The 17,166-nt window shown below is 36.9% G+C and overlaps 1 protein-coding gene across 2 annotated transcripts in view; it reads left to right on the top strand.

Moving 5' to 3' along the window:
• The window catches only part of SEMA3A (semaphorin 3A), a 549,604-nt gene that overhangs the window by 474,048 nt on the left and 58,390 nt on the right, over positions 1-17,166 (top strand). For both annotated transcript variants that reach the window (XM_027539841.1, XM_027539840.1), the window contains exon 9: positions 15,723-15,865. In XM_027539841.1, coding sequence (XP_027395642.1) covers positions 15,723-15,865 — 143 coding nt within the window. The remainder of the gene's footprint in view (positions 1-15,722; positions 15,866-17,166) is intronic.

Below are 17,166 nucleotides of genomic sequence, written 5' to 3'. Positions count from 1 at the left end.
ATATTGTAAAGTTTAAAAATGAAATAAAATTTTAAAAAAATCAACCAGCAGGACAGAGAGATGAAAAAATACAGCAACATGTTATTTCTTTAAAAAAAAAGAAAAAACACAGAAACTAAACATTTTCAAACATTTCTACAGCATATAGGCAATTACAATATGAAAATATTCCTATTTGAATGTAAAATGTTAAAAATCACAATATTTAAGTAAAAACAACATACATTCTATCTAGATATAGAAAATCAACCATACACTGAAGATTTTATCAGACAAATTTTCATCTCTGTGAAAATCTAAGTAATGTTTTCAATGCAGGCTCAGTTATACGGCTTGAATTTCTTGATTTTCCTGCAGTTTGAATTTAAGACTAAGTTATAAAGATAAGTATCAGTAAAGAAAAGAAAGTAAGTGATTTTCTTACCACCCATAATGATAATTATTTACAGGCTATGTTTTCTTAATTTATCTTACTCCTTATATGTGTCTTAGCACACCTTAACAGAAAGTTAATATAAACATATTACATTTTGTTTCAGAGACATAGAAGTAATTTTAAATTATTTTTCTAAGAAAAATTTTCATATACAGGAAATTTGAAAGAATTTGATAGTGATGCACATTTGTTCTCAACCTGTATTCTACAAATTTACAGTTTTCTGTAATTTATCACATATCTATCTATCCATTTTTCTTCATCAACCATCTTTTTTCTGTCAATTCAAAATAGATGTCAGACATCAGCACACAATTCTCAAATGATTAACAGTGATTCAAGTTCAATATTGTTTATTTTTTCTATTGAGGTGAAACTTATATAGAATGAAACACACTAATAACAAGTGTAGTATACAATGAGTTGTGACACATGAAATACTTCTGTACCCTAAGTGCCAACTAAGGTTAGAAACACCCCAGAAAGTTTTCTCTTGCCCTTTCCTAATCAATCTCCATACCTTTGTCCCCAGCTGTGAAGCTGCTGCGAAGTCGCTTCAGTCATGTCCCGACTCTGTGCGACCCCATAGACGGCAGCCCACCAGGCTCCCCCGTCCCTGGGAATCTCCAGGCAAGAACACTGGAGTGGGTTGCCATTTCCTTCTCCAATGCATGAAAGTGAAAAGTGAAAGGGAAGTTGCTCAGTTGTGTCCAACTCTTAGCTATCCCATGGACTGCAGCCCACCAGGCTCCTCCCTCCATGCGATTTTCCAGGCAAGAGTCCTGGAGTGGGGTGTCATTGCCTTCTCCTTGTCCCCAGAGGAATCCACTATTCTGAATTTTTTACAATAATTATTCTTGCCTAGTTGAGAAACTCATAAATGGAATTACACAATACATGCTCCTTTGTTTTAATATTTTTGAAATTCATCCATATCATTACATATATCAGTATTTTGTTTCTTATTATTTCTGGGAAATTCAGTTCAGTTCAGTCGCGTCCAACTCTGTGACCCCATGGATTGCAGCACACCAGGCCTCCCTGTCCATCACCAAATCCCAGAGTTTACTCAAACTCATGTCCATTGAGTGGGTGATGCCATCCAATCATCTTATCCTCTGTCATCCCCTTCTCTTCCCACATTCAATATTTCCCAGCATCAGGGTCTTTTCAAATGATTCTGGGAAAATTTACCTGTTTGGGCTATACCACATCCTGTTATCTGTTCTACTGATAGACACCTCAGCTTAATGACACTGCCATAACCATTCTTGTTCAAGTCTAGTTGCGGGCATAAAAGTTTTCATTTCTCTCAGTTAAAAAGCAATGACTGGATCATGGGGTAGGTAAGCCTGTGTGCTCAGTCGTTCAGTCATGTCTGAATCTTTGTGATCACCTGGACTGTAGCCCGCCAAGCTCCTCTGTCCATGGAATTTTCCAGGCAAGAATACTGGTGTGGGTTGCCATTTCCTCCTTCAGGGGATCTTCCTGACCCAGAGACTGAACCCACATCTCCTGTGTCTCTTGCTTTGGCAGGTAGATTCTTTACCACTGAGCCAGCTGGGAAGTCATAGGGTAGGTATATGTGTGGCTTTATAAAAAATGGCCAGAACAATTTATATTCCAACCAAAACTGTATCAAGGAGAATGTCAAACAATGGATTGACAAAAACAAACTGAATGTTGATGAAGCCGCTTGGCGTTGTGTAGAAGAAAAAAATGTAGCAAGGTAAGCCTGATAACCAGAAACTCAGAAGGCTATTAAAGGGTGGGAAAACTTTAAGGACCTAGATTAAGACATGAAGAATAAAGAGAGATATAAAAATATTTAGGAGAGAGATGGAAATAAAACCTGATGACTGACTAAATATTGATAAAGAGTAAGGAGAAAGAAATGGGGTGGCATTGAGAAAGATGAGCTTCCAGTTGGAACAAGTGTGGACATGATGGAGATAGTGAGTTATTCTGAGAAGCTGAATGTGCAATACTAATAAACATGGTCAATAGTCAGCCCAGAAGTGCTGCTCAGGCACAAAAGAATATCCTGATAATTGGGGAATCAAACTGATTAAGATGGATATATATATATATATATATATATATATATATATATGAATGAAAGTGAAAGGCAGCAACTATGGGAGTGATACGTTTCTGAATATTTCCTTACTCCACTTAAAAAAATTCTTTTAGCAGAAAAAGTTTTAATTACCTCATAATGATTATACACACCTGTAATCTTACCTATATATAATGTGATTAAAAATGCTAATCATTCAGTAATTGCAAAGGTGATGAGTACACTCATGGTATAAATTTATTGACAGAAAGTACAAGGGAGAACCTAAAAATGTTGCAGCACATCCAGTTTTGCTTGATGGGGAATATAGCTGTTTAAGTCTCAACATTGAGAATCAAACCTCCTTTTGAATTCTTTGGATTCATGTGTCTTTATCTAAGTTTGTATGGAGAAACATGTGGCTGCTGATATTTTAGTGTCTGACTCATTTTGTCTCTTTCATTATGACCAAGTGATGTGGGGGGGGGGGGGGGGGGAAAGGAGCTGTTGATTTGCCCTTGGTGCCCTTTATTTTCCACTTTTGTATTTTTTTAAGATGCTTTTTTTTTTTCACTTCAATGGTGCTCTTCTTAAATGATTTCTGGAGAACAGCACATGGCTAACTTGGAAGCAGGGGTAACCAATACTTGGAAAACAATGATAGCTCTTATTTCACATGGCATGTTGTTCTATGTCCATGCGTTTTAATGCCATTAGGTCATTTGAGCTTTATAGCCTCACCATATTCTCACCTTATGATGAGAACTTGAAACAGATATGTGAAATAATGTTTGAAGGGTCACACAGTTAGTGGTAAAGCTTAGCCAAATGTGACAGCTCCTTACTGTATCCTCATGCAGTTATTCTGCAATCACCTGTGTGAAGGCAGTTTACAAACTGTAAAACGGTTATAAAAATAGAATAGTGTTCAGCTGAGTTCAAATTAGCAAGGGTTTAAATGGTAATATATACTATCTTAAGAATTAGGATTTGAAGATAAATGACAGAGCCCTGCCTTTAAAAAACTTTAGGAAGAAATTGTAAAGAATATCTAGGGCAGGTGAGATGGTTTAACAATTTTAACTGAAATCTAAGCAAAATATTGTGAGAGCCCAGAAGACAAATTTCCACTTGAAGAATTTAAAGAAAGTACTTTTGGAAAATATTAGGAAAAGATCTTGAAAAACTGGCATGATTCTTCATATAGAATTTGCATAAATACAGTCCTTTAAGAGTGAAAGTTTCAAGAATGATAACAGGAGGATACAGATGAAAATGCAATGTGAGGTGAGCCATGAATTATATAGCAAGGGGACTGAATAGTGAGGACCTTGAATGTCTTTATGGAGTCTGAAGTAGTAGAAAGCATCAAGCTTTTACACCAATTTTTAATTAACAAAGCTGATCTCTTTATTAAAATAGTAAACAGTAACCAAATCGTGTATGCGCATAGACAACCTAGATACATATTACAAAATACATTGGTATAAATATTTGATGCTGCTTGGGACAGTAAAAACTCGGGTCTTGTTCACATCCTAGCTTTGCCAGTTTCTAGTCTGCATTTTGAACACTTGTTGGGTCTTAATGTCAGACTTCTTTCTGGGATGAGTGTGGCTTAGAACAATGTATAAAAAGGACAAGGAAGGATCAAAGTAACTAGTATCTTTTGTTTTCACTTACTGTTTGTGCTCATCTTCCCATCCGAATCAGCTCTTCTCGGTTTCCTAGCATGACTCATTTTGAACCTTTCTTTGGGTTAAACTATCCCAAGGGCTGTTCATATTTTTGCAGCCAACTAAGCATCAAAAGTTTTTCCAGGCCTATTTCTTGGCAGCCAGAGGTTTTTCTATTCCATAGCCAAAAATGATATATCCATTCTGCTTAGGCTGTTAGCTAAGAATGTGAGATGACCTTATGCTGCATTCCCTGCATTCTCAATGTGCTAGACATTCCCATTCACGGTCTTCTGATTCTTTGGGGGCCTCCCCCCTGCCCCAGGCTGTATCAGAGCTGAAAGGGAAAGAAACCAGTCACTTTGGGTGCCATCCTGGTGTGCTGGCCTTCATCTGGTGAGAGTTTTTCTCTGTCAGCAACTTCCCTGCTAGTTAGCTTGTAAGTATTTTGAAGTCTAAGGCTGTGACATTAGAAATATTTTTTCTTAATTGTAAAAATTTAAAAATTTACATAATTTACACCTGCTCTTTGTTCTTCTTAGTTGTCTATAACAGGTTTATAGCTACCTTATCATCCAGCTTCTGTTTCTGTTTGCTTTCATTAGCAATCTGAGTTTTTGTTACCATTAACTTTTAAACATATATTTACACAGTATATTTCTAAACTTTTATGTTCTATAATTATACAAGCTAGCAGTTTTTGAAGGCCTGTGATACAGCAATATAAATAGGTTAGGTAGGTAAGTAGATAGATAGATACACACACAGAGACATATATATATATATATATATAGACATATATATATATAGATATAGATGTAGATGTATATATGTATATATTCTAATGTAATTCTTTCATCACCCCTCAAAGACATGTGCCTCTGACAGATAAGAAAGTTGAGACTAGTTGACATTTATTAATTTTTTGATGTTACAAGTCCAGTGAGTGGGAAAAGCCTCATTTTACCCAGTTTTTATTTGACTCCTATCACAGGAGAGTTTTTATATATGTACAGTGAGGTAAGAATTTATTTTTATGTTGTTAATTCAAGGTATATATTTAGTAAGGATTTTCCTTCATACATAAATCATAATGTCAGTGAAGTCACATTTCAAATGTGAAGAAAACAAGAGTCTATGTTTATTTGTGAACTAGGTGAATTTTCAAGCCTTCCTGCCCTGTCATAATGGTGTTAGGACGGATTCAGAGAGTTAGGTAATTGGCACTGTTTTTCTACAGTGGGCTTTTGTTCCTTCTGTTCTGCTCTAGAACCCTCTAACATACTTTACAAAAGGATCGTCTGTTTCATGGTGTGAAACTATTCCTCTTAAAGTTGCATAAGAGAGTTTATAATCATTAATTCCATCCTCTATCCCAATGAACTGTCTGTAATTTATGTCCTAGAAAATCAATGTATGTTATACCATTTGGAGTATAGATACTCCAAAACCTTAAATCATCCAGTAGGTTTGATTCATTTTCAGAAAAAAATATTTCTATGGTTTTGCTTGAATGTTCTTGTTCTTTGGGGACTTGTGGGTACAAGGGAGAAGTCCAGCCAAATACTGGTCAAAATGTGCCCATCCTAGCAAATCAGACTGATCCTAATCCTGAGTGCAGCAAAATGTGTTCATAATTTAAGTAAACTCAAGATGCCAAATGAATCATAAAGGGAGCCGCATGTCCTATAACAAGGTGTCATTTCCATTAAGTGTGAGATTGCACCTGAAGGACAGTTTAATTTGCAGCTGCTAAAAATATTTTGACAGAGTGGTACTGTTATAAGTGGCAGGTGGTGCCCAAACGTGAAGTTTGCAAGAAATGCCATGTGTGGGATGAGGTGTGGAAGAATGTCAAGGGGTGCTAAAGGAGATAAAGGGGAAAAGAGAAGAGAAGTGTATTTACTCAGCATTTATTGCTATTATCATGATTAAAGACTCCATGCTTCACATGATAGCATTGGCCCAAGATTATTAAATGTGACTATTTGTTCAGCTTCTATCCCAAGCTCAGGGGCATTGCAAAGGTAGCACAATACCTGTAAAGGCAAAGTTTCTTCCCCAAAGGCATACCATTTATAAGCTATTCAGATGAGAGAATCTTTCCAACTCTATTTACCCTTCATAGTGTTTACATTGCAGTTGTATGCTGGCAAGATTAATGCACTTTGATCTTGCTTAAATGGATTTTGCCCCTTTCGTTTGATGTTCAGCTTTTACTATATATCCACATGAACTTCCTGCTTTACATGGCAAGAAATATTTTCAAATTGTACAAGCTCAAAGGTTTTGTTAAATCATTCTCACTTGGGATTTTGTGAACTTTACAGAGTAGAGCAATTTACAGAGTTGCAATGTGGAAAAGTATCTAGGGGCATTGTAACTGTTTACATTATTAAAAATCCTGTATGTGCATGTCTGTTATTTTCAATGGACTTGAACATATTAAAATCAGGAATTTGTATCTGGAAATAGGCAATCACTGATTTAATGGGTTACAGAACACAAATTTTAGAAGAAAAAGTAACTAGTGGGTTTGGGTTTTTCATTTCTGCTTGCCGTTTGCTGGGAGTAACTGGAAGTAGAATAACTTCCTCTGTAAATGCCAGGAATTTTCTTAGATTCCTAAAGAGAACTAATAAAATAGGTCAATCTAAATGAATTTTGGTAAAACTTTTCCATGCAGTGTTTTTGATGACAGGGCAAGTTATTGAATACTTGAGGTTTCACAGGACAGTGGTAATCTCTGACTTCTAATATATGCATTATTCTTAGCTTCATAAAATGAAGAGGCATGCTTTCTGATATTTTAATCCTACTGATGAAATCTAATTTTGAAAAATTGCAAACAGATAATCTATTTTACTACATTAGTTACCTAATACAAAGGGATGCAATCAAAAACAAAAAGCTTCTTCTCAATTAAAAGAACATTTATAACATTTCAGTAGAACCTTTTGAAAAACCACTATGGTATAATAACTCTTAGAAATAGTTGCAGTTTAAATAAACACATCTAAACATTTCTTTAACCAAGAACTTAAACATTGTCAAAGCTATGATGAGTTCTGTTCATTCCCAAGCTTTAACAAACTACTTCCAAAAGCAATAAAATGTGATATATCTTTAAAAAAAAAAAAAAAACCTGCACATTTTAGTTCAGCAAACTCATTCATCTGTTTCTTCATTTATTCATTCAGGAGCAATGTTCTGTTTGAGAAATTTGGTTAGCCTGGAAGAAATAGGGAAAAAATAGGGAGATCAGCTTACAAGAATAAAGAGGAAAGAAAATACATCATTAAATAGAGTTTTTTTTTTTTTTAAACTTTACATAATTGTATTAGTTTTGCCAAATATCAAAATGAATCTGCCACAGGTATACATGTGTTCCCCATCTGATTGAGGAATATGCACCAGGTGCGAGGAAAGAGTTTATATGTTAAAAGGAGGTAGAATATACAAGGTGGATTGAAGAAGGTAAGGCCACAAGCAGGGAAAACATGAGTGTGGGTGCCAGGGCAGAAAAGATAAGGGCATACATTTAGGTAGCTGCAGTGAGATAGATTCACAATATGCTTAGGGGAATTTTTGGTCTATTAGAAGCTGAAGGTAAGAGAGGGAGAAATAATGGACAAACGATTGTCATAAAAAATGAAGGTGAGCATCATAAAAAAAAAAGAATTAAATGATTTAGAAGAGATAGAAGCAAATTTTCCTCCATGTTATGTGAACTAAATGACTGTGAAGATGGTAGATGTGGTGTTTTCTGGAATGATATGTGGGTTTGCTAAGGAGTTAATAAAGGGAAACTGTGGTTGGTTCTACTGAAAAATAAGTCAGAGGTTTTAGTCCATGGATGGTGTGGCTTGCCTTTAGTTTATCATCTATATTAGAGACTGTGAATAGCAACTGACAAGGTTTCCCACTTCCTCTTACTGCTAGAAAGCTCTGAGCCAAAATCATGGTCCATCTTGAGCATATGTATTGATAAATGTAGTCTCTACTTTGAACCCTTTTACTGACCTGGAATAGTATCAGCCCTATAGACCTTTCTGGTTGCGACAACTTGATTTATGGTGGTCATATCCTATAGGGGACTGGAATGCAAAAGTAGGAAGTCAAGAAGCACCTGGAGTAACAGGCAAATTTGGCCTTGGAATATGGAATGAAGCAGGGCAAAGACTAATAGAGTTTTGCCAAGAAAGTGCACTGGTCATAACAAACACCCTCTTCCAACAACACAAGAGAAGACTCTACACATGGACATCACCAGATGGTCAACACCGAAATCAGATTGATTATATTCTTTGCAGCCAAAGATGGAGAAGCCTATACAGTCAAGAAAAACAAGACCAGGAGCTGACTGGCTCAGACCATGAACTCCTTATTGCCAAACTCAGACTTAAATTGAAGAAAGTAGGGAAAACCACTAGACCATAAGGTCTATGATATACATAGATTATACAGTGGAAGTGAGAAATAGCAGTGGAAGTGAGAAATAGATTTAAGGGCCTAGATCTGATAGATAGAGTGCCTGATGAGCTATGGACTGAGGTTCATGACATTGTACAGGAGACAGGCATCAAGCCCATCCCCATGGAAAAGAAATGCAAAAAAAGCAAAATTTCTGTCTGGGGAGGCCTTACAAATAGCTGTGAAAAGAAGAAAAGTGAAAAGCAAAGGAGAAAAGGAAAGATATAAGCATCTGAATGCAGAGTTCCAAAGAATAGCAAGGAGAGACAAGAAGGCCTTCCTCAGCGATCAATGCAAAGAAATAGAGGAAAACAACAGAATGGGAAAGACTAGGGATCTCTTCAAGAAAATCAGAGATACCAAAGGAACATTTCATGCAAAGATGGGCTCGATAAAGGACAGAAATGGTATGGACCTAACAGAAGCAGAAGATATTAAGAAGAGATGGCAAGAATACACAGAAGAACTGTACAAAAAAGATCTTCACAACCCAGATAATCACGATGGTGTGATCACTCACCTAGAGCCAGACATCCTGGAATGTGAAATCAAGTGGGCCTTAGAAAGCATCACTATGAACAAAGCTAGTGGAGGTGATGGAATTCCAGTTGAGCTGTTCCAGGTCCTGAAAGATGATGCTGTGAAAGTGCTGCACTCAATATGCCAGCAAATTTGGAAAACTCAGCAGTGGCCACGGGACTGGAAAAGGTCGATTTTCATTCCAATCCCAAAGAAAGGCAATGCCAAAAAATGCTCAAACTACCACACAATTGTACTCATCTCACACGCTAGTAAGGTAATGCTTAAAATTCTCCAAGCCAGGCTTCAGCAATATGTGAACCGTGAACTTCCTGATGTTCAAGCTGGTTTTAGAAAAGGCAGAGGAACCAGAGATCAAATTGCCAGCATCCGCTGGATCATGGAAAAAGCAAGAGAGTTCCAGAAAAACATCTATTTCTGCTTTATTGACTATGCCAAAGCCTTTGACTGTGTGGATCACGATAAACTGTGGAAAATTCTGAAAAAGATGGGAATACTAGACCACCTGATCTGCCTCATGAGAAATTTGTATGCAGGTCAGGAAGCAACAGTTAGAACTGAACATGGAACAACAGACTGGTTCCAAATAGGAAAGGGAGTACGTCAAGGCTGTATATTGTCACCCTGTTTATTTAACTTCTATGCAGAGGACATCATGAGAAACGCTGGACTGGAAGAAACACAAGCTGGAATCCTGATTGCCGGGAGAAATGTCAATAACCTCAGATATGCAGATGACACCACCCTTATGGCAGATAGTGAAGAGGAACTAAAAAGCCTCTTGATGAAGGTGAAAGTGGAGAGTGAGAAAGTTGGCTTAAAGCTCAACATTCAGAAAATGAAGATCATGGCATCCGGTCCCATCACTTCACGGGAAATAGATGGGGAAACAGTGGAAACAGTGTCAGACTTTATTTTTCCGAGCTCCAAAATCACTACAGATGGTGACTGCAGCCATGAAATTAAAAGACGCTTTCTGCTTGGAAGGAAAGTTACGACCAACCTAGATAGCATATTCAAAAGCAGAGACATTACTTTGCCAACAAAGGTTCATCTAGTCAAGGCTATGGTTTTTCTTGTGGTCATGTATGGATGTGAGAGTTGGACTGTGAAGAAGGCTGAGCGCCGAAGAAGTGATGCTTTTGAACTGTGGTGTTGGAGAAGACTCTTGAGAGTCCCTTGGACTGCAAGGAGATCCAACCAGTCCATTCTAAAGGAGATCAGGCCTGGGATTTCTTTGGAGGGAATGATGCTAAAGCTGAAACTCCAGTACTTTGGCCACCTCATGTGAAGAGTTGACTCATTGGAAAAGACTCTGATGCTGGGAGGGATTGGGGGCAAGAGGAGAAGGGGATGACAGAGGATGAGATGGCTGGATGGCATCGCTGACTCGATGGCATCGCTGACTCGATGGACATGAGTCTGAGTGAACTCCGGGAGTTGGTGATGGATAGGGAGGCCTGGCGTGATGCAATTCATGGGGTTGCAAAGAGTCGGACACGACTGAGCGACTGATCTGATCTGATCTGATGGAAAAATACATGGTATAAATACATTTGTACTTATTTCTGTAGCACTGTATGGATAGATGCCTTAGAAGAAATAGATAATACATGTATAAGTTAGATTATTCCAAAAATATAATTCTAAAGTGAAAAGACTGAATTTTGCTGGCAAAGTTAATGCTATAAAACAGAGAAAAGAAGTGGAAATTATAGCAAGAATACGTTTGAAAATAAATTTAGACTACAAAACAGAAGTCCTGCAGGAGATGGAGGCAATTTAAGGTAAACTAGCATTTAGATCTAGGTACTGATCTTCACATTAACCAAAATGGAAAAGTACGAGCAGAAGCAGTTTATAAAGAAAAGTTGACGAGTTCTTTGCTGGGCATAATGAATTTAAGTTGCAATAAGATATCTAAGTAGACTATTGTAGCCAAAATTTTGAAATGCAGAAATGAATATAGGAAGAAAAGAAAGGCTGATGTAGTCTGGTGATACTGCAAGCTACAAAAGTGAATAAATTCCCAAAGGAAAAAACTTTAAAAATATAATAAAATTAAGAATATTTAAATAGTAGAAGAAATACTAGGAGAGGCTTTAATTATAGGAATAGAAGGAAATAAGAAGTGTCTGAAAAGAAATTTAAGGAACATATATATTTAGGGTTTTCAGAAAAATAGTGCCAAAGGAAATTGTGAAGATTAGATCATTAACAATTGAGGTTCAAAGTCCAAAAAAATAAAAGGCACAAGCCAGAGAAGCAATAAAAATTGTTGGAAAGATGTGACTGCTTTATTGTGCCAATGGCTGATGACAACCAAAGGAGGATGGGGAATCAGTTGGCTGATGAGATGGTTCCTGTTGACTCACACTAAGAACACTACCAATGGGGAAAGAACTCTTGTATCTCCTGGTCTAAGGGATAACTTCCAAAGCATCTCCCGCCAAAGATGCACTAAACTGGGCTAGTCTTCCTTCTCCACTCTCAAATCTGTTCTTCCTCAGTTGTTCCATCTCAGTGCTGCTAAGTCACTTCAGTCGTGTCCGACTCTGTGTGACCCTATAGACGGCAGCCCACCAGGCTGCCCCGTCCCTGGGATTCTCCAGGCAAGAACACTGGAGTGGGTTGCCATTTCCTTCTCCAATGCATGAAAGTGAAAAGTGAAAGTGAAGTCGCTCAGTCGTGTCTGACTCTTAGCGATCCCATGGACTGCAGCCCACCTGGCACCTCCATCCATGTGATTTTCCAGGCGAGAGTACTGGAGTGGGGTTCCATTGCCTTGTCCGTCCATCTCAGTAAATGATCCTTATCCAACCAGATGTTTAAATCAACTGTTTCTTTAATTTGTCCATGATTTTTCTTACTACTTCTCATATCCAATGTCTTATCAGCGAATGTAATCCATTTTTTCTACTTTCACAGAGTCTCTGCATTTGTCTCCTCTGTGATACAAGTCCACATCACCATAATTTCTCACCAGCCTTCAAAGTAATCTTCTTGCCTTCATTCTTGCCTGAGTATATATGTATTTTTTCCTACAGAAGCCAGTGATCTTCTAAAAACAGAAACCTGATAATGTCATTACTAGGTTTAAAATACTTTACTGGTTTCCCTTTTAGCCATTAGGAAAATAAACTACTGAACAATAAACTTCCTTCTTACTGTGGCCTGGTTTAACTTTTTGTCATCATCTCTGACCACCTCCCTCCTCTGTTGCGTAAAATTCTCTGTGGTTTCTGTAACCTCACACCTGTGTTCCTTCTACCTGGGAAACTCCTAGATATTCTTCAGGTCTTGAATTGTATGTCATTTCTTCTGAGAAAAACTTTCCCTAATTCCATCAAAGCAAGATCAGTTTTCCCTTCATTTTTCATTACAATCATTTCAAACTCTCTATTTTTCCAAATTATGTGCAATTTAATAATTTCTGTGTTTAATTGTTGGTATTCTCTCACAGACAGTAAGCACCATGTAGGCAGAAAACATTTCCCCTGATCCTCCACAATTCAGAGCACAGAGCAAGTGCTTAGGAAATATTTGATAAATAAAATACAAATGGTGAGAGATTGTATGAAGAAGGGGGATTGTTTATTGGAGCAACCAACAGTCTGTAGATTACTGGATTGAGAGCAAATAGAGAGAGGCCTTAGACATATAAAGGAAGAGAAATAATTCTTCCACAGAATGGAAGTAAAGAAAGATTGGGTGGGGAAGGAAGCAAAAGAAGGGAGTTCTTACTAAATGGCTTTGGTCTCAGTGGTATAGCAGATAAATAATCCATCTTTGGAGGATAAATTGAGAGATGATCCATTAGTTATTTTGAAGACAGTGAGAATGATTTTAAACAGCAGCAGATAAGTCTAAAGTGAGTCACTAAAAGTAAATAAAATAATTCCTTAGCGACATTAGCATTTAGGATAAATAGTTTGAATGTATGTACATCCATTTACAAAGACTATATGATTTTCTTCAACCTTGCTTAGATATGAAGACAGAGGAAAGTTCTGGGGTTGTATAGGCAGGTAACTGGAGGTTTAGGAGGCCAAAAAGTTCTAGGATGATAAGGAAGACAATTAGAATGACTGGATTAGATAAAGAGGAGGATTCACCAGAGAGGAGAGAAATAGACTGAGAGAATGACAGAGAGGGGCAAGGAAGAGAAAGGCAAATTTTGGGCTCCTGAGAAATAGAAAATGAATAGTGAGCAAAGGTTTGGGCCAAAAAGTAAATATATATAAGATTTTCTAAATTCAATATATTAAAAGAATGGCTTCTTTTAAATTTTTGGAAAACATCAACTAAAGGCCTGATTTATTTTGAAATTAGAGTGAATATTTTGTTTAAGATAATTATCTAAAGTTATTATAGCCAGGTCACATTAAATTGACTTTGTTTTTCTTTGATATCCTCTTTTTCTACTTTAATATGTTTATTTTCTGTGCATAATGGCACGTTTTTGTCATATCTGAAGTTATGTCAGATTTAATTTGGCTACCAAATCCTCTGTGCGTATGGTGTCAGGTACCAAAGAGATACTGGGATTGAAGATCTTTTAACAATGTTATACATGATAACTTGCTTGATTTCCCACTAGAATCCACTTGTGTAAGATGATAATTATCCTTACATATTTTAGAGACAGACCATGATGCTTGATAAAGTCTTCTTTTTTATTTAGTCTTCTTTATTTTGAGCTGGAGGATAATTGCTTTATACTATTACACTGCTTTCTGCCATATGTCAACACAATTCAACATGGAGCCTCCCTCCCACCCCCACCCCACCCCACCCCACCCTTCTAGGTTGTCACAGAGCACCAGGTTGAGCACCCTGAGATGCCTGATAAGCCCTTCTTTCATGCCCAAATACCAACCTAAGAGAATATCTATAAGTATAAAATACTGTTTGCTTTGTTTTTATTTATTCTTCTATCATCACTTTTGCTTGATTATAACTTTCTGGAAGAAAATCTATGACAAACCTAGACAGTATATTAAAAAGCAGAAACGTTACTTTGCTAACAAAGGTCCATATAGTCGAAGCTGTGGTTTTTTCCCATAGTCATATATGGGTGTGAGATTTTGACATTAAAGAAAGCTGAGCACCAAAGGAGAAGGCAATGGCACCCCACTCCAGTACTCTTGCCTGGAAAATCCCATGGATGGAGGAGCCTGGTAGGCTGCAGTCCATGGGGTCGCTAGGAGTCAGACATGACTGAGTGGCTTCACTTTCACTTTTCAGTTTCATGCGTTGGAGAAGGCAATGGCAACCCACTCCAGTGTTCTTGCCTGGAGAATCCCAGGGACAGGGGGAGCCTAGTGGGCTGCCATCTACAGGGTCACACAGAGTCGGACACGACTGAAGCGACTTAGCAGCAGCAGCAGCAGAGCACCAAAGAACTGATGCTTTTGAACTGTGGTATTGAAGACTCTTGGGAGCCCCTTGGACTGCAAGAAGATCAAACCAGTCAATCCTAAAGGAAATCAGTCCTGAATATTCATTGGAAGCACTGATGCTGAAACTGAAGCTCCAGTACTTTGACTCGTTGGAAAAGACCCTGATGCTGGGAAAGTTTGAAGGCAGGAGGAGAAGCGGACAACAGAAGATGAGATAGTTGGATAGCATCACCAACTTGATGGACATGAGTTTGAGCAAGCTCTAGGAGTTGGTGATGGACAGGGAAGCCTGGCATACTGCAGTCCATGGGGCTGCAAAGAGTTGGACATGACTGAGCAACTGAACTGAACTGAACCTATTTGAGAACCAGGAAGGGATTGGTATACTTGGCTAGGAGTAAGGTATGGAAGGAAGGGTAGGTAGAAGAGAAGGCATGAAGAGTAGCTCCATGTCATAGAGGGACCAGTCATAGATGGCTTCGTTACTGTAAGGAGTTTGTGTTTTACTGCCAGTGATTCGAAAAGATATAGGAGGGTTTAGAGAAGTAGTGATGTATCAGAGGTACACCCTGACCTATTCGGTGGAGATACAGCGAACTCAAGAGTGACATCAGGGTTTGGAGCTTGAGTATCTAGTAAATGGCGTTCCCATTTAATGAGATGGGGTACAACTTGAGAGAACTTGTTTTGCTTTGTTTTATAGGAATCTCACCTCTCCCTTCCCACCCAGTTTTTACTGGAAAGTGGAATAGACCAATTGGTAGTGTGATTTAAACTATTATATGCTTGAAAAAAAGAATAATGATGATGGCAATAAGTAATGCTTGATAGCTCTTACAGTTTACAAAATATTTTAATATCCAATAATGCATCTGCATTATCTGGTCACACCGAGGATGTCTGTATCTATTCCTGATTTTTATTGGAAAAAAATAACTTTTTGAAACATAAGTGATTTGTAACATACTTTAAAATGCATAAAGAGCAGTTTGCATCTGCTGAAAAGGAGTGAACCCAGAAAATTAGCTCGTGAAATATGTCAAATAGGAGTTAAAAGAAAATTGAAAATAGACTATAATGAATGATCTCATTTACCCAATTGTTAATTAATATATATGCTATAATTTGTCTCTCAGATCCAAGGTTCATTAGTGCCCACCTCATCCCAGAGAGTGACAACCCTGAAGATGACAAAGTGTACTTTTTCTTCCGTGAAAATGCAATAGATGGAGAACACACTGGAAAAGCCACTCACGCTAGAATAGGTCAGATATGCAAGGTGAGGTAAAGAAAAAAATGAGAGTATCATTGTCTAATCACAGTTTTTTTCTCCTTTCCCGTCTTTGTACAAATACAATAAAAATATGGCTAAAAAGCCTGCCTGATCATTGTAAATATTTAAATGGCAAAAACTATTGAAAACATATTACAGTTGCTTATGTATAACCTCATAGTCAAACATGCTGGTGGAGGTTGTCACATACTAGTTCACAAGTACATTAAATAATACTAGTTTGAAATTCAAGAGAAACAATTTTTTATATTACCTTGGAAAATAGTTTTTGTATTCTCAGACTTAGTAAAGTTTCCTACAGTGTGTAGGTTTTCAATGAATATATTTTGTTGGAAATAACTAAAGTATGAATATAAAAGAAAAGACATTATAGCTTATTTTTATAAGTTTATTGCCTTCAGTGTGCACGTACAAAGCACACATACATAATTTTGAAGCTGTGAGCTTTCATATACTGCGTGGCACAAAATTGGATGTGAGATGCATTATACTGTTAGATAGAATAAAAAATTGGTCAGTAAATACTTAGGGCTAAATAGTGTGAACATATGATAACAGTTCTGTTCTTACCCTCTGTACTGTAAAATATAGTATATATGCAATATGATTAAAGCCAACTGTTATTGTATTATTAAAGCACCTTTCATCTCAAGAAAATCATAAGGACAAAAGTCACTTATTGTCTTCAAATGAAATTATTTTTTAAAAAATAATGAAATTTTACAAATCACTCTCTTAGAAGAGGGGCGTAACCTCTTTTCTTCCCCAATCATGATTTAATTATTTATCTGTAGTATGTTAAATTACTGGAAAATTATAAGTTTTAATGATCTGGAAACATACAAATGATATATGAATATATGAGAATCTTTTCTCCATAAAATACAGAGCATCATTAAAAGGATTACTTACAAGGGTTAAAAAAAATCTTTATACTAATAAAATCATATAAACAAAATATAAATCAGTGTTATAATTTTGAGGAAAAGTTATATTTCTTCAAAAATATGCACATAAATGCTATTTTAAGTCTAGAAGTTGCCAGTAAAAGCATATCATCATAATAGAATTTATTGCTACATTGGGTTACAGTTAATTTTCATTTTCAATGAGCAGTTACTTTTTCAATATGTTACTCTGGAATGAGTTCTTTACTAAAATTTTTCTGATATTTTTTTCAACATGCTATTTGTAAAGTCAGAATTGTTTCACCTGTTTGAACTTATAAAAATACTTAATGCTTAGCATGCTTTTGTGTTGTATTTTGAGTATGGGTTATGAGGCAT

Source organism: Bos indicus x Bos taurus, chromosome 4, assembly GCF_003369695.1.
Source record: "Bos indicus x Bos taurus breed Angus x Brahman F1 hybrid chromosome 4, Bos_hybrid_MaternalHap_v2.0, whole genome shotgun sequence".
Lineage (NCBI taxonomy): Eukaryota > Metazoa > Chordata > Mammalia > Artiodactyla > Bovidae > Bos > Bos indicus x Bos taurus.
Note: the sequence above shows the minus strand (reverse complement) of the source record. Positions and strands in the feature narration are given on the sequence as shown.